Genomic DNA, 22676 nt, shown 5'->3' on the forward strand with positions numbered 1-22676 from the left:
AATAAGACTCTCTGGTCTGATGAAACCAAGATTGAACTCTTTGGCCTGAATGCCAAGCATCACATCTGGGGAAAACATGGCACCATTCCTACGGTTAAGCATGGTGGTGGCAGCATCATGCTGTGGGGATGTTTTTCAGCGGCAGGGACTGGGAGATTAGTCGGGATTGAGGCAAAGATGAATGGAGCAAAGAACTGAGAGATCATTGATGAAAATCTGCTCCAGAATGCTCAGGACCTCAGACTGGGGTGAGGTTCACCTTCCAAAAGAACAACGACCCTAAGCACACTGCCAAGACAACGCAGGAGTGGCTTCGGGACAAATTAAATCAAAATCAAATCGGTCACATACACATGGCTAGCAGATGTTAATGTGAGTGTAGCAAAATGCTTGTGCTTCTAGTTCCGCCAGTGCTGTAATATCTAACACTTAATCTAACAATTCCCCTTCAAGTACTTAATACACACAAATCTGAAGGGGTGAATGAGAATTTGTACATATAAGTATATTCATGCAGGAGATCAGTATATACATGTGATCTGAGTAATGTAAGATATGTAAACAATGTTAGTGACATTATTTAAAAGAGGCATTGTTTAAAGTGACTAGTGACCTATTTATTAAAGTGTCCAGTGATTGGGTCTCAATGTAGGCAGCAGCCTGTCTGAGTTAGTGATTGCTGTTTAGCAGTCTATTGGCCTCGAGATAGAAGCTGTTTTTCAATCTTTCGGTTCCAGCTTTGATGCACCTGCACCTGTACTGACCTCAGTGGTTTGGCTGGTTATGGACCTTGATGATCTTTTTGGCTTTCCTGTGACGTCGGGTGCTGTAGGTGTCATGGAAGGCAGGTAGTTTCCCCCCGGTGTGTTGTGCAGACCGCACCACCCTCTAGAGAGCCTTGTGGTTGAGGGTGGTGCAGTTGCCGTACCAGGCTGTGATACAGCTTGACAGGACGCTATCAATTGTGCATCTGTAAAGGTTTGTCAGGGTTTTGGGTGACAAGCCAAAATTCTTCAGCTTCCTGAAGTTGAAGAGGCGCTGTTGCGCAGGAACTTAAAACTTTCCCTCTTCTCCACTACTGTCCCGTGGATGGGGGATGCTCCCTCTGCTATTTCCTGAAGTCCACGAACATCTCCTTTGTTTTGTTGACGTTGAGTGAGAGGTTGTTTTCCTGACACCACACTCCGAGTGCCCTCACCTCCTGCCTGTAGGCTGTCTCGTCGTTGTTGGTGATCAGGCTGTTGTGTCATCTGCAAATGATGACTGAGTTTGTGATGATGACTGAGCATGGCCACGCAGTCGTGGGTGAACAGGGAGTACAGGAGAGGACTGAGCACACACCCTTGTGGGTCAATCGACATCAACGGGACAGTAGTGTTGAGGGTCAGCGAAGTGGTGATGTTGGTGGCGATGATATGATCCTTGACTAGCCTCTCAAAGCACTTCATGATGAAGGAAGTAAGTTCTATGGGGCGGTAGTCATTTAGTTCAGTTATCTTCGCATTCTTGGGTACAGGAACAATGGTAGCCATCTTGAAGCATGTGGGGACAACAGACTCGGATAGGGAGAGATTGAATATGTCTGTAAACACACAAGCCAGCTGGTGTGCGCATGCTCTGAGGATGCGGCTAGGGCCAGCAGCCTTGCGAGGGTTAACAAGTTTAAATGTTTTACTTAGTTCAGCCACAGAGAAGGAGAGGGGGGGGGACAGTCTTTGTTAGCGAGCCGCGACAATGGCACTGTATTATCCTCAAAGCAGGCAAAGAAGGTGTTTAGTTTGTCTTTAAGCATGACGTCGGTGTCCGTGATGGGGCTGTTTTTGTTTTTGTAGACCGCGATTTCCTGTAGACCTAGCCACATGCGTCTGGTGTCTGAGCCGTGGAATTGCAACTCCACCTTGCTCCTTCTTTGAGGGCCTTGTTTTATCCTAATACAGTGACCTGAAACTCATAGTTTAGAGGCCACATCCAGTCTGTAAATCACAATATACTGGCTTGCAAAGTGATGTATAATATCTAGTGGGATCCAGCAAGAGAAGAGATAAATCAAAAAATATGTATTTTTTATTTACAACACAACACGCATTCAGAATGGCTACCGGGTATTGGTGGTTATGAGATGAGACTCGCTCAAACATCTAAACTGGAACAACACTTTCTATAACGGGTGCAATTAAGTCCAAGTAGCAGATTGTAATAGTTTAGGAAAATGTATATCATATATATATATTTGAGTAGCGTAATTAATCAATCAATGTAGATGCAAAAACATAGATATTGAAACAAACATTTTTTTTAAATCAACCTGCAAGAGAGCGTGCTGGGAAATATGATAATGACGGGCGTGGTTTTGGTTCAACTCTGGTGATTAACGCCAACACTGGGGTTCTTTTATAATTGCTAAGTATTACTTTAACGCTTGAATACTCACTAGGAATGTTACTCTGAAAAATGAATACGAGTTAGCACTGGCCAATTTTATGTGTTCTATGAAGGGACACATCTGGAGACTTCCATACACTTCAAGAACCTTTTAATATTCTGAAGAACCGTAGATGCCACATCAAAAACCTCACACTTAACTGAAATATTATTTATCAAGCAAAAGTTTACAGTGGCTTGCGAAAGTATTCACCTCCTTGGCATTTTTCCTATTTTGCTGCCCTACAACCTGGAATAAAAATAGATTTTTTGTGGAGGATTGTATGATTTGATGTACACAACATGCCTACCACTTTGAAGATGCAAAATATTTTTTATTGTGAAATAAAACAGAAATAAGACCAAAACAATCAGAAAACTTGAGCGTGCATAACTATTCACCCCCCCCCCCCACAAAGTCAAAACTTTGTAGAGCCACCTTTTACAGCAATTACAGCTGCCAGTTTCTTGAGGTATGTCTCAAAGGCTTGGCGCATCCAGCAACTGGGACTTTTGCCCAATCTTCAATGCAAAACTGCTCCAGCTCCTTCAAGTTGGATGGGTTCCACTGGTGTACAGCAATCTTTAAGTCATTCCATAGACTCTCAATTGGATTGAGGTCTGGGCTTTGACAAGGCCATTCCAAGACATTTAAATGTTTCCCCTTAAACCATTCAAGTGTTGCTTTAGCAGTACGCTTAAGGTCACTGTCCTGCTGCAAGGTGAACCTCCGTCCCAGTAACAAATCTCTGGAAGACTGAAACAGGTTTCCCTCAAGAATTTCCCTGTATTTAGCGCCATCCATCATTCCTTCAATTCTGACCAGTTTCCCAGTCCCTGCCGATGAAAAACATCCCCACAGCATGATGCTGCCACCACCATGCTTCACTGTGTAGATGGTGTTCTTGGGGTGATGAGAGGTGTTGGGTTTGTGCCAGACATAGCGTTTTACTTGATGGCCAAAAAGTGCAATTCTAGTCTCATCTGACCAGAGTATCTTCTTCCATATGTTTGGGGAGTCTCCCACATGCCTTTTGGCGAACACCAAACGCATTTGGCACTGTACAAGGAACCGTAAGAGCTTAGTAAGAACCATTAAATAACCTTTATTTTTTTCAGTGTAGGGAATAGGAGCCCCATTGCCTTTTACTGATGGAACAGTAACAGGCAGCAGCACCACAGACAAAATTACCTATCTGCTGCTCATATCACTTTACTACATTAGTCATGCTTTCTCTATCCACCTAAGCAAAATAATGTTAAGAGAAAATTCAGACCGTAAAGTGACCTTAAAGTGGAAAAGTTAACATCCCACATCTATTTTTCTCCATTACAGTATATTAGCCAGACTGAATACAGTAAATCATTGTAGTTTGTTTTTTATATTTCCCGATCATAAGGATACAACAGTCATTCCTGAACATGTCATTAAGACATGTTTCTTAATGGCAAGAATAATCAGTGATGTGTATGTATTACACTAAAGTTAAAACACACAGAGGGGGTGACTGACAGCATACAACGATGCATTCAATATGTCTACTGAGTCTGGTCAAAAGTCTATGATACAGACCTGGACATTCTCCTGAAGATCAAACTCTCACATATTATTTCCATTCCCACAGCATAAATATTACATCATAGGTGAGCCATACACTGAAGTATGATACAAAGGCCTGGATTCAATCAGATCAAGCGTTAACCGGCAATAGCTGACACCCGCATGATGTTTTGGCGGTGTCAGAGGTATAACTACATTGGCGCTGTCAAATCTGTGAGCAGCTGTTCTTGATCATTTTTACAAAGCCACACATGTCACACACGTGATAGAAGTTCAGAATGAGAAAGTGTCGGTTAAATAAAACATAATGAAGCTCAAATTGAAAATCATTAAACAAAGTAATGAGGATTTCTATCAGTCTAACCGGACTGTAGATTGTATCTCACGTTCCAGTGTTCAAACTTGTAAACAAGGCCGCATGGGATTTCTCTTATGTGACTCTGCGTAGCAAAGTCCGCTTTAGGTATAATGCCTGGAGTGCTTGTAGATTTTACAGCTCCAGTGCAGTTCCACCTCCGACACCACCAAAACAATGGCTATGCAGATGTTGACTAAAGCAGTTCTGATTGAATAGAGCCCTAACACTGTTAGTTCATAATTTCTGATGTTTTCTTACACACTCATTTTCCTGCAAATCATTATGTGATCCAATGTCATATTCTGCCAGAGGCATTGGAATAATAAATATGTTTACAATTTGACTGCTTGCGCAATAGTGTGTTTTGAACTCTTGGGGAAAAAACACCCCACACAAATAGCTGGAGTAATGTTTCCTACTCCCATAGCTGCTCCTCTTCCCTGCCACCCAGATAGTAACCATCATACACACTGATCAAGGTCACAGTGACATCAAAAGCCATCTGTACACAATATCATGGCTAAGGCAAACAGATATTTTGCTGGTGTTATTTTAGATATTCTGTTAGAGCCAAATTGACAAAGTATATATCCAATACATTCAAGAGCAGTCCTGCAAAATGGCATTTCAGAATACACACTGAAGAGATTTTTCAGAAGGACATCAACAGCAAAAACAATCTGAGTCTCAAATAGCATCCAATTCCCTTTATAGAGCACTACTTTTGACCAGATACGGTGCCATATGGGGGACACACCAATGAGGGAAGTTTATGTAGTGTAAATAACACAAGTGTCTGGTCTCAAGTACAAGAGCATATGCATATCGAGTTTAAAGTGTCTCCCTGAGCAACACTTCACCTTTAAAAAGAGAGTTTGCAGTGTTTGCATGTACAGAGCTCTTCTGAACCCTTAGAGACATGGACCCGGACAATCACTTGTGTCGACTCTTGACGTGCTGCTGATGGATAGAGACTAGAGACTGCCAAGTTCAGCCTGGTGTGTATGTGTGTGTGTGTGTGTGTGTGTGGTGTGCCTGTGTGTGCGTGTGTGTGTGTGTGTGTGTGTGTGTGTGTGTGTGTGTGTGTGTGTGTGTGTGTGTGTGTGTGTGTGTGTGATAGAGAGTGGTAGAGAGGACAAATCTAAAATCAGTCGGTTTGGACTGGTTAGCTACCTGGTGTTTGTTTGAACATGCAGATGAAGTGGTCGATGAGGTCCTGGATGCTAGCTAGCGTAAAACGGCAAAGTGCCGGCCTCACTCTCCTCCATCATTAGCGTGTTGATGTTATGGGTAGCTATGCTGGAGAAACCTGTTTTCCCCTTGTGTGGTGTTCGGAACTGTGGAACCCATTTTCAATGTTTACTAAAAGGAAAATGAGGATCATGTCTCTGTCAATACGGAGTCTGACAGTGAGTTGGGAGAAGAGGATGAGATTGACCCTCAGCCAGACCCAGGACCAGCCGTCAGCAACCAGCTCAACAGCAGCCTGCGGGAAAAGAGATACGGATGTAAAAAAAAAAGTGAAATTGAATGGTCTTCATCCCAAAGGAATGAGCCACCCTGCATGGCTGCCAATGTGATAAGGATGCAACCAGGGCCGACGCGGACGACGGTTACTCGTAAAATGTCTTCTTTTGAACATCCCAGACACCATCCAGAAAATCATTCTGGACTGCGCTAATTTGGAGGGGAGGCTTGTTTTTGGAGAGAGATGGAAGGAGATGGACCAAGGTAATTTACATGCATTCATTGGGGTTCTTAACCTTGCTGGTGTTTTCAGATCCAATGGGGAATCCACAGAATCCCTGTGGGATGCAGAAACTGACAGAGAACTTTTCCGTGCAACAATGTTTCTGGAAGATTTCCACATTATTTCCAGGATTATCCGCTTCGATAACCGAGACACCGACAAGCTGAGTGAGTGATATGTTAGTAAAATTGCTGAACTAAGTGTCTTCATCATTCTAGATTGCAGCCGGAGGCAACAAGGAGAAGAGCTGCAATGTGTGTCGACCCAAAGACCGGAAGATATAGTAGGGATGCATCAATTGCAAGAAATACATTTGCAACACACACACAGTAAAACTCTGCCCATCATCTGGTGTGTAGACCGACCATATAATTTGTGTTCAATGGGGCTCATTAATCATTTCCATAAAATACTGTATGTAAAATTTTCCTTCCAATTTGTTCAGTTCAAAGCAATAAACATCAAGTGATGAAAACCTTGTTCCATTTATATTTGTTCAAGATAAACACGATTTATTCCATCCATGTCTTGATTAGAATTTTTTTAAACGAATAGCGCTTTGATTGATAAATGTGATCTAGCAGAGGTAAATGGCAAATATTCACCATGTATGCTGCCTATATCGCTTGTAATTGATATAAGTCAACATCTAAGCGTTACATTTTTTTGACGTGAATGGTTACGGCTGTGTTGTTTTAAAAACTAAATAAAAAGCCCATCAGACCCACGGACAATGGGTTAATACACAAACACACACCTTCCCTGGGTCGCTCTACCTCTATTATCCCTTCTCTCTCTCCCTCACTACCTCTTTCGCTCCAGCAGGTGTGCTGGTCTCTGTATGTCCTCTTTATCCTCCACTCATTATGTCCTGCTCACATCCCTCTCTCCCACCCTCTTTCCTCATTTTCTGCCTCTGTGCTTATACAAGACCCTAAACAAAAAATAAAAAACTTCACCAGCAAAAATCTGAGTACAGGCCCATTGCGAGACATTTTGATTAGGTCTGTCAAATGAAATGTAAAAAGAATATACATAGTTAATCACAGGATTTGCTGTGACTAATCACAAATTCAGAATTGATTCCAATTGAGCTGTAATTTATTATATTTTATACAAAAAAGCATTACACAAATATTGACATCTTGATTTTGTCCAAAGCAACGGTTAACAAAATCATTGCCATATTTTCCCTGAGGCATTGTAATGTGAGTACAGGACAGGTTTGGAATGTTCAATCCATTAACCAAAAGCCATTTAAATGGCACTACATCTACAGCAGGTCAAATATTTTTCAGCCATTCAAATAATTCACTTTAAGAGCAATCCAATTCTAATCGTCATATTGAAATATGATGGATGTAATTGATGTGTCTGTTGGAGGAGTGAGTAGCGAACTCCTTACCAGAACCCCATCTCAGCTTGCAGCTCAAATGGCACACTATTCCCTATATAGTGCACTACTTTGACCAGGACCAATGGCACCCTATGGGCCCTGATAAAATGTAGTGCACTATAAAGGGAATCGGGTGCCATTTGGGCCACACACCTGTCTCAGTGTGCCGGTCACTGCAGTGGAGACTATCCAGGTGATTTGCTGTGGGATCATAAACTTCCTGGAGTAGAGTGGTAGGGAGTGACGTGACTGTTAAACGCTGCTCATCATTCACATTTAATTAGACACACACATGTTTTTTCTAAATATTACCAGGAAAGTTAATTGCATGTTTTGGTTTTTGCCCTAGCACTACACAGCTGATTCAAATAATCAACTAATCACAAAGCTTTGAACATTTGAATTGGCTGTGTAGTGTTAGAGAAAAAAACCATAGTGTGCACCCCTTTGGGTCTCGGGGACTGAGTTTGAGAAAACCTGAGATAGCTTGGGTTGATTTTTAAAGGTTCAATAAAGAACCATGCTCATAAGGTTCTAAATGGAACCTGTATGGTTATATAAAAAATTAACTTTCCTAAGGTTTATAAAGTACCATTAAAAAAAGGTTCTATATAGCACCAAAAAGTGTTCCGCTATGTTTACAACCCTTTTTGGGGCTATATACTTTATACCATACCTTTATGGAGAATGTTTCTATAAATAAACTTTCTCAATCTGAAAGGTACTTTGTAGATCCTTTTGAAGAATCACACTATTTTTATTTATTTATTCTGGTCAGCCATATTATATAGTTAAAATTATATAGGTCTAATTGTGTTAATTGCCAAGTTGAATCAAGTGAGCTACCTAGAACAGCTGGGGTTTTTTGAAGAGAGAATTGAGAACCACTGACTGATTTAGTCAACCATTCTCAATTGACACAATGTCATATGTGAGTTTTTCACAAGACAATAGTAATGTGCAGTTTGCGAACGATTCGTTACTTTTGAACAAGTATTTTTGCTGGCTCGAGAGGCATGATTCATTTTTCTGAGTGACTCGTTTATTTTGTTGTTCGTTTGACTTCGTAGTGCTGGTTGCAATAAGTCATACAGCAGTAATTAATAAACGCCCATCAGGCTCAGACAGTGGCCCAATAGACCTGCTCAGTCATATGCACGCAGGAAAATAGATAATGAGCATAGAGAAGAAAAATACATGTTTAGAATTGATAATTGATGGCATGGTGCAAGAATGACAGCAAATACTTGATTATTGAATGTGATGGACACAGCTTTAGAACCAAAACATACACAACGGCTGCTTAACAAACTCGAACTTGAGAACAAATCGTTTGGGCACTGCAGTTCGCGAACAACTGTGCATATGACCTTGCCCAGCAACTCGGACACCTTGCTCTGGCCAAACGTTAAGCCATGCCACGGACTTTAGTTTCTCCTCAGCAATGAGAAGTATGTAGCAAACGGCAGAGCAGCGGAATAATTTAGTGTCATCAGGCTAATTATCACCATCACCAGCAGTCAAGAAATGCATTCTGCCAAGAGTCGTTCACAATCTAGCCTGGTTGCAGCCACAACTGGTCCTCATTTAAAATGAAGCAATAAATACTCTTATTTGTATGCCTAGCAATCACCAAATGTACACTGTTTAAAGCACACGCTTACCAGTCTCAGTAACAAATGACAGCTCCAATAAGCCCTTAATAGATTTTTTTAACCGTTATTTTACCAGGTAAGTTGACTGAGAAACATTCTCAAATATAGAAATGACCTGGGGAATAGTTACAGGGGAGAGGAGGGGGGATGAATGAGCCAATTGTAAACTGGGGATGATTCGGTGACCTTGATGAGAGCCACAGCTGCAGGAGGGACTGGTGCACTTCACAAAATAGATGGCATCATGAGGAAGGAAAATTGTGGAAATATTGAAGCAACATCAAGACATCAGTCAGGAAGTTAAAGCTTGGTTGCAAATGGGTCTTCCAACTTGACAATGACCCCAAGCATACTTCCAAAGTTGTGGCAAAATGGCTAAAGGACAACAACGCCAAGGTATTGGGTGGCCATCACAAAGCCCTGACCTCAATCCTATAGAAAATGTGTGGGCAGAACTGAAAAAGCGTGTGTGAGCAAGGAGGCCTACAAACCTGTCTCAGTTACACCAGCTCTGTCAGTAGGAATGGGCCAAAATTCACCCAACTTATTGTGGGAAGTGCAGGCTACCCGAAATGTTTGACCGAAGTAAAACAATTTAAAGGCAACGCTACCAAATACTAATTGAGTGTATGTAAACTTCTGACCTACTGGGAACTGGGAATGTGATGAAAGAAATAAAGGCTGAAATAAATAATTCTCTCTATTATTATTCTGACATTTCACATTCTTAAAATACAGTGGTGATCCTAACTGACCTAAAACTGTGGATTTTTACTAGGATTAAATGTCAGGAATTGTGAAAACTGAGTTTAAATGTATTTGGCTAAGGTGTATGTAAACTTCCAACTCTACTGTAAATGAGTAGAATGATTTATTATTTTGACTGGACAAGTAGAATAGAGCAGAATAGAGCAGAGTCTGTAAAAAGTGCCAAATATCCCATCACTGCAAGACACCAATATTGGCCATTCATATTTAATGCATTGTACCATAACACATTAGATAAACTAGAATGACACTCTCACTTATGTTTGCACAAAAAGCTGTGCGTAAACCATGCCCCAAAATATTTTAATGAGCCGCCTCCCCTACATTTTAATTACGACCAAAAGAGCAAAGAACCCTTTTGTGAACTGTAAATAACCATTGAAGACCCCAATGGTTATTTAACTCATTGTAGTTCCACATAGAACCATTGCTCTTCCCAAAGATCTCTTGAGGAACCCTCATTTTTTTGTGTGTAAGCTGTAGTAATTTATTACCTCCAGTGCTAGACAGTCCTAAGGGACCCTCCACTGACACTCCCTCGGTCTTTCTATCTCCCTCTCCTCCCTCCCTCCTACCTGGATCTCTCTCGCTCCCTCTCTGCCCTTGCTTCTTTCCTCAGACTCTTTCCCCCATCCCCTCCTCCCTCGTTCCCCATCTTTTTTTTCTCCCTACAACCTCTGTCGATAACCCCCCCTTCCTCTCACCTCCCTCCCTCCCTCCCTCTCCTCATCCTATCATCTCACTGGGCACGTCTCCAGGTAATAGCGAAGACAGAGAGAAAACAAAGTGAAGATGACAGAAGTAATTTTGGATCAGTGCTTAGCCATATGGGCCGAGGACAAACCACTGGGCTTTGCTTCATAAATAATACAGATCACACCATCTGCATCTTTCAAGAAGCAGGATACCAGTTTTTGGTCCGGCATTTTCAATACTTTATCCAGTGTCTGCGTTCAAACAATTGACCCCAATCCATGCACCTCCATATTCGGAATAACCCCAGGGAACAATGTTACAAAAAAATACAGGATCAGGCCGAAATCCCCGTCATTCGCGTCAAGAAGAGACGCCAATACAGGGACGCAGTTCCAGGTGCCTTGTGAGAATTTGTTGACGAGTGGTTAACACGCCTTTACCATCCATCCTACTGGCCAACGTGCAATCATCGGAGAATAAACTGCATGAGCTACGTTCGAGACTATCCTACCAACGGCACAATAAAAACTGTAATATCTTATGTTTCACCGAGTCGTGGCTTAATGACGACATGGATAATATAAAGTTGTCTGGGTTTCCTTGCACCGGCAAGACAGATCTGGTACCTCTGGTAAGACAAGGGGTGGTGGTCTGTGTCTATTTGTCAATAACAGCTGGTGTGCGAAATCTAATTTAAGTGCAATCACACAACAGAGATTATTTATTTTATGAAATAGTGAAGTTGTAATTTTTCCTCTAATTTCTGCACAAACTGTTAGAAATCATCTCAGGGAAGCTCATCTGTGCGTTTTTTGTCCTCACCAGGGTCTTGACCGGACTGTCACCAACTTCAGTGGGTAAATGCTCACCGTCGATGGCATCTGACACGCTGGAGAAGTGTGCTCTTTACGAATGAATCCTGGTTTCAACTGTACCGGGCAGATTGCAGACAATGTGCATAGCGTTGTGTGGGTGAGCGGTTTGCTGATGTCAACGTTGTGAACAGAGTGCCCCATGGTTGGGCAGGCGTAAGCTATGGACAATGCTGGCAATATGAATGCACAGAGAAACCATGACAAGATCCTAAGGCCCATTGTCTTGCCATTCATCATGTCATGTTTCAGCATGATAACGCACGAGCCCCATGTTGCAAGGATCTGTACACAATTCCTGGAAGCTGAAAATGTCCCTGTTCTTCCACGTCCTGCATACTCACCAGACATGTCACCCATTGAGCCTGTTTGGTATGCTCTGGATCGATGTGTCCGACAGATTATTCCAGTTCCTGACAATATGCAGCAACTTTGACCAGCCATTGTAGAGGAATGGAACAATATTCCACAGGTCACAATAAACAGCCTGATCAACTCTATGCGAAGGAGATGTGTCACGCTACATGAGGCAAATGGTGGACACACCAGATACTGACTGGTTTTCTGATCCACACCCCTACCTTCTTTAAGGTATCTGTGACCAACCGATGCATATCTGTATTGCCAGTCATATGAAATCCATAAATTAGAGCCTATTGCATTTATTTAAATATACTGATTTCCTTATATGAACTGTAATGCAGTAAAATCTTTAAAACTGTTGCACGTTGTGTTTATATTTTAGTTCAGTGTACTTGTAAAAAAAAATACAAATCATAAATAGTGTTAAAAATAACAATAATAATAATAATACAGATCATACCTGTGTCTCAAATGGCACCCTCTTTAGTGTGCTTTATAGGGTAGTGTACTACATAGGGAATAGGCTGCAATTTAGGACAAAGCCCATGATAATAACTACAGATATCAGTCAAACTCTGAGTTTTGATTGGTTCCACATTTGGTCTGGGTAACCTGTGATCTATGTACCAAGTAAAGAAATAAAGCCTGCATGATGGAAGATGTCTCTTTAGATTAAATATTTGTCAAATAAACCCACAACAAAGAGAGATGAGTGTTCAACCTTATTTTTCATTTGTATAACCCCTGGCCTCTCCTAAAATATGGGCGATTCCAACTATAACATATAGGGGAGGATTGCAGCCCTACTTGGATGTCTATGTACCATGACCACCCCTGTATTTGATGGACCAATCCACCCACCCAAGCTTCTCTGTTTACAAAGACTGTCGTCCACAAGAAGGACCTGGAAACCGGAGGACCTGGAAACTAAGCTTGGTTCTAATTCAGTAACCAACATTATACATAACATAACCCCCGCAAAAAAATCTATTTCAGATTCAATATATTCCCTCAGAGGCCTTCCTTTATCAAAGAGACCATTTTTATGAAAAACATTTGATAAATAGATTCAGTCCCATGGGGTAAGTTATTTGAGGAAGCAGTATTCAGTGTTGAAATAATCATTCCTAGTAATGGCACCAAAGCTACATCAGCCGTCTTTAAAGGTACAATGCAGCTGTTCTTACCTCAATATCAAATAATTTCTGGGTAACAATGAATTAGCTTACTGTGATTGTAGGACTGGCACAATTACCGTATAACTGTGTAACCGACGGTTATGGATGAAGAATGTCAAGAAAAGAAAAGAACCTTCATAACCGTTTTATTTTCTGGGGAGGGGAGAACAAAAAGAGTCCATTTTTGTGATAACATGGACTCTTACCAACATGACTGAACTTTGTTGCCCATTGCTGAAACAAGCAAGGTGTTGTATCAAAATAATGAACATAATGGGCTAGGAACCTCTAACCCTGGTAATATGACTAGTAAACTCATGCTTGTATTGTCATGCAATAATTTCAATAGTAATGTAGAATCTTCATTCAATGTACTTTACCAGTCAAAGTTTTTATAACACCGACTCATTCAAGGGTTTTTCTTTAAACTATTTTCTACATTGTTGAAAAATAGTGAAGACATCAAATTATGAAAATGACACATATGGAATCATGTATTAAGTCTCAAACAAATCAAAATATATTTCATATTTGAGATTTTTAAAACTAGCCACCCATGACCTTAATCACAGCTTTGCACACTCTTGGCATTTTCTCAACCAGCTTCATAAGGTTGCTTTTAAAATGGAATGTATTTTAAAAGTTTGTCAAAGGTTAATTTGTGGAATCTTGAGCCAATCAGCTGTGTTGTGACAAGGTAGAGGTGTATACAGAATATAGTCCATATAATGGCAAGAATAGCTCTAATAAGCAAAGATAAATGACAGTCCATCATTACTTTAAGACATGAAGGTCAATCAATCTGGAAAATATCAAGTTTGAAAGTTTCTTCAAGTGCAGCCGCAAAAACCATCCAGCGCTATGATGGAACTGGCTCTCATGAGGACTGCTTCAGGAGAGGAAGACCCAGCATTATCTCTGCTGCAGAGGATAAGTTCATTAGAATCCCCAGCCTCAGAAATTGCAGCCCAAATGAATGCTTCAAAGTTCAAGTAACAGTCACATCTCAACATCAACTGTTCAGAGGAGACTGCTTGAATTAGGCCTTCATGGTTGATTTGCTGCAAAGAAACCACTACTAAAGGACACCAATAATAAGAAGAGACTTGCTTGGGCCTAGAAACATTAAACAGGTGGACATTAAACAGGTGGAAATCTGTCCTTTGGTCTGATGAGTCCAAATGTTCGGTTCTAACCGCTGTGTCTTTGTGAGACGCAGAGTAGGTAAATGGATGATCTCTGCATGTGTGGTTCCCACCGTGAAGCATGGAGGAGGAGGTGAGATGGTGTGGGGGTACTTTGCTGGTACCACTGTTAGTGGACACAGAGCGAGGGAAAAGCAGCCTACAAGTGCTCAGCATATGTGGGAACGCCTTCAAGACTGTTGGAAAAGCATTTCAGGTGAAGCTGGTTGAGAGAATGCCAAGAGTGTGCAAAGCTGTCATCAAGGCAAAGGATGGCTACTTTGAATATAATATATTTTGATTTGTTTAACACTTTTTTGTTTTTTTACATGATTCCATATGTGTTATTTCACAGTTTTGATGTCTTTACTATTATTCTGCAATGTAGAAAATAATACAAAACAAAGAAAAACCCTTGAATTAGTAGGTGTGTCCAAACTTTTGACTGGTACTGTATGTTATTGAAATATATGATCATACATTTTTAAATATATGTCACGTTTATATACAGTATGGGTTTTAAATATATGATCATATGTTTCAAAATATACAGTAGGCCATGTTCTTTGATATATAAGGCCATATACTACTTTTCCGTATGGGCTCCCTAGCCAGTTTCTCTAGCAGCAGTATGAGTGGAGATGGAGAAGAGGAGTTAGAGTTCTAACTCTGTGTAATCAGGCCCTTCATAAATTGGTTAATTCCTCCTCCGGACCAGTTTTCACTGCAGGAACCAAGAACCATTTAATGGGAACCATTCAGGCCTGGTCTGGGCTGTCCATGACACCTCAGTCTGGCCCAGACAATTACATGCTGGAATTGTGAGTCCAAGATCAAGTGTGATCCTGATCTTGAAATAAACTAACCCTTGTGTGTGTATGATATTGTAGCATCAGAGTGTTAGTTATAACAGTATAACCATACAGTACATGGTTTAAAACAGAATCAAGGTCAGCTTGTTTGTAGAACTGTATGGAAAATGATTGGGAGGATGCTGGAGTTACAACATACAGTAGAAAACTCTCTCGTGTTAACTTTTTCATACAGTCAATGATGAAAAATACAGTACGATAGAGTTCCCAGCAGCATCACTACTTCCCAAACTGGAGGTACCACTGTATCTCCACTGCAGCTTACTTCAACCAGCAGACAAACAGTATTACTGTGATTGGGACCTTCCAGATTCACTCTTTACTAACCAGAGTAAAGGAAGCCTCTTGGCACAACATAGCCCTGCTGTCCCTGATGTGGGGACTATATCCAGTTAGCGGGGTTTGTTGATGGTCGAGGAACACCAGTTAACAGCAGAGACCAGGGCAGCATCCCAAATGGCACCCCTATCCCTATATAGCGCTTTACATTTGACCAGAACCCTTTTGTGCTATTGAGCTCTATGAGCACAGTGTGCCTTGGTTAAAAGAGGTACACTATATAGTGAATAGGGTGCCATTTTAAACTTGAAAACTTGATTTGGGACTCAGACCAGCATAGCTATGATCACAGCTAGCCATCAGCAGTCAGTGACTTCCTTATTCAAGCCACTCTGTACTCTGATGTTCCTGCACAGAGTGATAAAGCCAGGCCTGACCATGAGAATTAGACTGTGTGGGGCCCCGGTCTCATCTCCATGATAGTGTGAGGCCAGTGGTGACACGTGCTGGGCTGCCATAATAATATCCTTCCTCCACTCTTTGGCTTAATCTGACATGGGTTAGAGAGGCCGAGGCTGTGTTACTGGAGGGACGGAGATCACTCTGGCCTGTTGAGTCCGGTAATAATCTGTTGTTCACACCACTGAACACAGCAACAACCCACACCTGCTCAGGAAGACTGGATGTTTGAATCTCTCAAATACTTTGCGAGTTTGCTTGAGTCAGCCTGGAGTGCCAGAATACAAATTAACACCAACATGGGACAAGATGAGACAGTGACAAAGAACGCAACAACAGAATCAGTAGCAGCAACACCAACCACATAACACACAGACAGCGACAGTATAGTGCAGCATTTTTTTGTGCTATGGACTGGAATGTAATTACTTAGGCATCACCATCAATATGCAATACACAATATCTCTTCGGCATCACCATCAATATACGATATCCAATATCCCTCGGGCATCACCATCAATATGCAATATATAATATCCCTAGGGCATCATCATCATCATACAATATCTCTTGGGCATCAATATCAATTAAAAATAATGATCCATTTCAGAACATTAGCAATAGTGGTGTGCTGGGGAATGCGGATGAGGACTGAGGAATGCCATAAATACTCCACAAATGAGGAAACTCTTTCTACTCTATGTTTAACCCTCTCGCCATATCTTAGTGTTGACTATCTCTCGGTTTCTGTCTCTCCTTCAGGCTTCAGCCTTTCTCCCAGTGTGCACTTCATGACGAATGCCACGCTCTCATTACCCACAGTCTCTCTCTCTCGCTCTGTCTCTGTCTCCCTCTCTCTCTCTCTCTCTCTCTCTCTCTCCCGTGGAGGGAGACTGAGGAGTCTGTGAAGACTGTTTCTAGGTCTGCGGCTTTGTGGGTAACAGTGGCTAGACCGCGGCCGACCTGACTCCCCATTCTACGGACCCAGAACCCCCCAGCATCCAAAACCGGACCAGCTGCTTGAGGAGGAGGGGACGCACTGCAGACCTTGAGGTGAGTAGTTCTGCAGAGGCAAGCCTTACTCCCCTCTACCATTGGCCTGCAGCCCTCCCACTGCAAGCAGGTCTCAGGGGAGTACCATCACTGATCTCCAGGTCTTGTGTTTCCAGGTGTGTCTGTTCACTCCTCAGGTTGTCCTTCCATCGCTCTACTGATCCAACACCAGTCCCAGTTCCAGCACCAGACCCAGTCACAGCACCAGATGAGGTGCAGAGGAGGGACTAACAGATATTAACCTGGAGCGAGTGGACCACATGGGAGTGCCATCACTGTCCTTCGGGTCTGGGGCTCCCTTGTGGGTCTGCTTGCTCCTCAGGTTGTCTTCCATCCCTTCTGCAGATCCAGCACCAATTCAGATATCAGTTTTCAGCACCAGCCCTAGCACCAGACCACCAGAAGAGGTGCGGAGGAGGGACCAGATCAGACCTTCACACGGAGCGAACAGGCCACAGGAGAGTACTACCATTTGGTTTCCCTGATTTGAATTGAGTACATATTGTTTGAATTGTTTACTATTTAAAATTTTAACTTAATGATGGATTTAATTTGAACTTGTTGAACATTTAAAACTTCATGAAAAACCCCAAATAAATTGACATTTACCCTATGCATGTCCCAGTATTGGGAGAGTTATCAATTTGTTATAATATTTAAATAATATCTGTAAAGACAAATCTAATGTACACAAATATTGAAGGAAAAATAAGATTTGCAGTGTACAAACTTAACATGATGAATAAGAATGAATAAGAACTCATGGGTGGCCAAAAATATCTATCGGAAAGCCACGCCCCCAATAGGCCATGCCATCTGTCTCATCTCCTCCACTCATCCATTACGCTCACCAATCTTCTCTCCTCCTGTCCTCTCCTCCTCTCACCATCCATTACTCTCACCACTCTCCTTCTCTCCTCCATCATCTCCACTCCCTGTCTCGGCTCAACCTCAGGGAACAAACAGGAGTTCTGTCTAAAACATCACTGCTTTCTTTCCGTCATCCTCCTGATCCCAATCCTTCACATGCTGATGTACAGTAACGTGTGAGTGGGAGCAACGTGACCCAAGCACAATCCTTTTATCCATGAGTCAGCCTACAGTCAACCATCAGCCATGTCCTTCTCCCGAACACATCACACTCGATACACCAGGAGGATTCACACTGTACTCAGACAGCATGTCTGCCAATCATAGCAGCACTATTGTTCAACACAGACAGACTAGGGTTGCTTTCCAAATGACACCCTACTCCGTACATAGTGACGTACTTTTGTCCAGAGCCCTATGGCTGCCCAATGTATATGTCCCAAATGGTGCCCTACCCTATGTAGTGCACTACTTTTGATCAGAGTCCTGAGCCCTAATCAAAAGTAGTGCACTATATAGGGGATATGGTGCCAATTGAGATACAGATTAAGACTGATCAGACACCAGTCTAGTACATGCTACAAAGCCCCCCTATCTGGCTCCTCTATCTATCTGCATACATTTACATCCGACTGATGGTAATTCTGCCATTAATCTGATCCTAGATCAGCTTATACCGATCCCGGGTTAACACCAATAACCTCAGCACCCAGCCACACGCCTAATAAAACCTTTGGTAGTTCTGAGAATGTGTCCCAAATGACACCCTATTCCAAAGTGCACTACGTTTGACAAGAGTCCTATGGGTACTAGCCAAAAGCAGAGCACTACACAGGAAATAGTGTGCCATTTGGGACATAGACTGAAGTCTTGGGGGTTTTCTGGCTATGTTTGCTGAGCAAGCCATGAAGAAGCCAGCCAGCCTGACGGTATCTACAATATTGTCTCCTAGTCCAGATAATGTGTTCCTAGGTGATTTGGAAAAACCCTGCCAGCGGGCCAAATGTTTGCAAATACTTCTCTATCAATTTGAGTGTGGATAAAATAATTGTTGTTTCCACTGTCAGGAGAGGAAAAAACAAATTTCACACAGACCCCTCTACAGTAGCTATAAGCTTCTGAACAAAAACAATTCCTGCTGTCAGATTGTAGATTCATGGTTGGAAAGTGTAATAAAATAGAGATGTCAAGACACATCTCTAATCAGTACATCTAACAGCTATGGGCGAATCACAAACTGATGTATTGTTTCTATTTCATCAACCAAGCAGGCTATCAAAAGCAACAGGACATAAAACGACATCGTTGGAATCTGTGTGGACATATTGAGCCTCGCTGATCAAGACAGAGAAACTCATTGTGGCGGGAATAGATGAGGAGAATAAGAGAGATGAGTGAGACAGACACAGAGAGCGAGAGGGAAAGAGGGAGTGTGTTTGTGCCTGCGCATATGAGTAGAACGAGAGAGAGAGAGTTAGAGAGAAAAAGCTTTATAAAAAGAATGATCAAGAGAGAGACAGAGAAAAGGAGTGAGAGAGGTGTATCGTACCTTCCAGGACGGTGAGTTTGGCGCTGGTGTTGATCTCTCCCACACTGTTGATGGCAGTACACTCATAGATGGCCTCGTCCCTGTGGGTCCTCAGGGGCTGGATACGCAGGACGGACCCTGAGCCGTCGTCAAACTCTATCACCTGAACACACGGATGGGGAGAGGAGATAAAAGGCATTACAATCAGACCTATGGTCGTCCTGTGACTAAGATTCAAATCTAAACTGATTTAAACGGTCATCTTAGCACGGGCATCCCTTTGATCGCTATTTCCTCAATACGTACAGGACCACCAGAGCACTGTAGAGCCCACTGAGCCAAGGGAACACTCCTTTTTGGATCACTAATATAGGACTAATATAGGTGTAACTTCTACTTACTACGTAGGCGGGACTGAGGAACTGGGTTTATAACAAGAGTACAGACTATGCTCCAATTCTACCCAGTCTGCACAAGCATACCTGGCATACCTGACCAAACTCAAACTCTATTAAGCCATCTCAAATAGAGACTACTCTATTCTGATCTCAATTGAAAAGGACCCTCCGACATTGCATGACTTTGTCGCTGCCCTATGCTCCACAGGCAGGGAGCTAAGAGGAGTAGGTGGGTATGATCTGATACAATTACCCGATTAGAGAGAAATGTGTTGTATGAAATGATGACCCTGAGTGGACAGCAGGTATTTCAGGAAGGCATTTCAGGAAGCCAGTCTTTAGGGTGGTAAATAATTAGAGGTCACAGGTCAAGGGAGGGGGTCTCCTAAACTTCCTTCCACTGCAGTGGAAACTCTCTGACCCAAACATCCACATGAGAGGAAGAGAACATTCCAGAACATTCTTTACTCAAATGACTGGATCTGTGTCAGTCGAGCACACCTAGGTTCAAATAGTATGACATTTTTCAATCACTTTGAGCGTTCACTTGAGCCTGCCTAGAGTGCCAGATAGGCTGGGTTATCACTGAAGGGGCTATTCCCTTTGTTCCCATAAATCCAAATTCATGATATACACTACCACTCAAAAGTTTGGGGTCACTTAGAAATGTACTTGTTTTTGAAGGAAAATCCTTTTTTATCATTAAAATAAAATAAAATAGATCAAAATACAGTGGAGATATTGTTAATGTTGTAAATGTAAATGTATTGTAGCTGGAAAAGGCAGATTTGTTTTTAAATTGATCATTAGAAAACCCTTTTGCAATTATGTTAGCACAGCTGAAAACTGTCGTGCTGATTAAAGAAGCAATAAAACTGGCCATCTTTCGACTAGTTGAGAATCTGGAGCATCAGCATTTGTGGGTTTGATTACAGGCTAGAAAGAGGAGTGGGAGGCCACGGTGCACAACTGAACAAGAGGACAAGTACATTAGATTGTCTAGTTTGAGAAACAGATGCCTCACACGTCCTCGACTGGCATCTTGTTTCAGGAAAATTAGCATATGTCACGTGTCACTACTTTCATGTGCCTTTATAACAAACTTGTATGCCATCTGTAAATATGAATACAGCTGTTAAATTACGTTCCTAGATGGTTTAGTTTCAAAAGGGTTTTCTAATGATCAATTAGCCTTTTAAAATGCTAAACTTAGGTTAGCGGCAGGGTAGCCCAGTGGTTAGAGTGTTGGACTAGTAACTGAAAGGTTGCAAGTTCAAATCCCTGAGCTGACAAGGTACAAATCTGTCATTCTGCCCCTGAACAGGCAGTTAAATAATTAACACAACGTACAGAAGAATGATGGTTGCTGATAATGGGCCTCATAAAAATCTGCCTTTTCTAGCTACAATGGTTATTTACAACACTACCAACATCTACACTGTATTTCTGGTCAATGTGATGTTATTTTAATGGACAAAAACATAATTTTCTTTAAAAAACAAGTACATTTCTAAATGACCCCAAACTTTTGAACGGTAGTGTAAACTGTCTCTGTATCAGAACATTTAGATTTGTATTTTGTTGCATTGGCCTATTTATTTTCTGCAACAGCACACTCATCCCTTACTGTAAGTAAGCTAGTGCCAGTGACTCCTAGTGGGCTTCTAACTAGAGACGAGATGAGTGAAATCAGGAAACGTGTGGCTATCAACTGATCATAGCAAATTATGTTAGCTATGCTGTCAAAAAAAATGTTCTATTTCGGCTTGATTTGAATTTGTTGCTGCGGACATCTGCCACTTACTAGCAAACACTTGCCCCATTCTCTGTCCATAACAGCGAGAGACACACATCACAGGTCCAACTTAAAAGAAGTTTACCAGTGTTCAAAACTGTAGACAGCACAGAGCACTGCATGCAGAAGTCAGCTGAGTGCGTGCTTGAGGCGGGAGGGAGGGGGGATATAAGATTCAAGAGAAATTAAATTAGCTAGTTTGAGGTCTAATTTTTCTTTTTTTATATATATATATATTCTTTAAAACACAATAAATAAAATAAAGTATTCCAACTAGCTGATAGTCCCCTTTTTGCCCTCCTTTCTCATAAGAAGGCAAAAGGGCAGGTACTCGAGCACTGGTTGAGCTCAATCTGTGCACATGCCTGCTGGTCTGTCTGTCTCTCTGCCAGTCTGTCTGCCTGCCTGTCTGTGTATCTGTACCTATCTTGTCTGAGCAGGGTCTCCACATCTTGTTTCTGCATTGCTTCAGGTGCTTCTTTGGTGGAATAAAAGGCAGACAGAGCGAGAGAGGGAGGTGGTCACTCAACTGACAACTGAAACAGACAGACTTGTGGTTGAGTGCTGCTTTGAAATAAGGATGTGGGTATGCCCATAGAATAAAAATGAATCTGGTAATGTAATTAGGAAAGGTACACTATGTCTGCTTGGTGTTCCTACAGTTTTTCTCAACCTTCTCTGTACGGGCAAGCTGATCCATTCTCATTTATGGGTGAGGATTAGCTATGTAGCTAAACTCTGGTGAAAAATCTGTTGTACATCGTATATGTCAAATTAAATCAATAAAATACAGTAGTAGGCCATGTACCTCAAAGCGCTGAGAGCTGACTTTCTTGCCCTTCTTCATCCAAGTGATGCGTGGCTTGGGATCGCCCACCGCCTGGCATACGAAGGATGCCACGCCTCCCGAAATACCTGTCTGGTCATCTGGAGACTTGATGAAACTGGGCATGCCTGGGAGAGAGAAAGAGGTCATCCAATGTCAATCAATCAAAAAACTCCCCTGGAGGATGAAACCTCCGAGCGGAGGCCAATACTCTGCTGACTGAACCGTGTAGAAGTTAGGAATACGTACAGTAGGTCTTCACATACAGTAGGACCATGAAGATCAGACCAAAAGCAAGAGAAAGACAACAACAACACAGGGAAATACAGCTCTGGGCAGGTTACAAGGCATTCATATTTCCCTACCAGTTGATGTTCAGGCAGTAACAATGTGT

The 22676-nt window shown here is 42.0% G+C and overlaps 1 protein-coding gene across 1 annotated transcript in view; it reads right to left on the bottom strand.

Annotated features, from left to right (window-relative positions):
* Nucleotides 1-22676, bottom strand: part of LOC135556249 (receptor-type tyrosine-protein phosphatase F-like) — a 426619-nt gene that overhangs the window by 196243 nt on the left and 207700 nt on the right. Inside the window, exons 4-5 of the mRNA XM_064989280.1 lie at nt 22265-22410; nt 19285-19426 (exon numbers count right to left, since the gene is read on the bottom strand). Of these exons, the coding sequence (XP_064845352.1) occupies nt 19285-19426; nt 22265-22410 (288 nt within the window). The remainder of the gene's footprint in view (nt 1-19284; nt 19427-22264; nt 22411-22676) is intronic.

The sequence above is a fragment of the Oncorhynchus masou genome, chromosome 15 (genome assembly GCF_036934945.1).
Source record: "Oncorhynchus masou masou isolate Uvic2021 chromosome 15, UVic_Omas_1.1, whole genome shotgun sequence".
In the NCBI taxonomy this organism is placed as follows: Eukaryota; Metazoa; Chordata; class Actinopteri; order Salmoniformes; family Salmonidae; genus Oncorhynchus; species Oncorhynchus masou.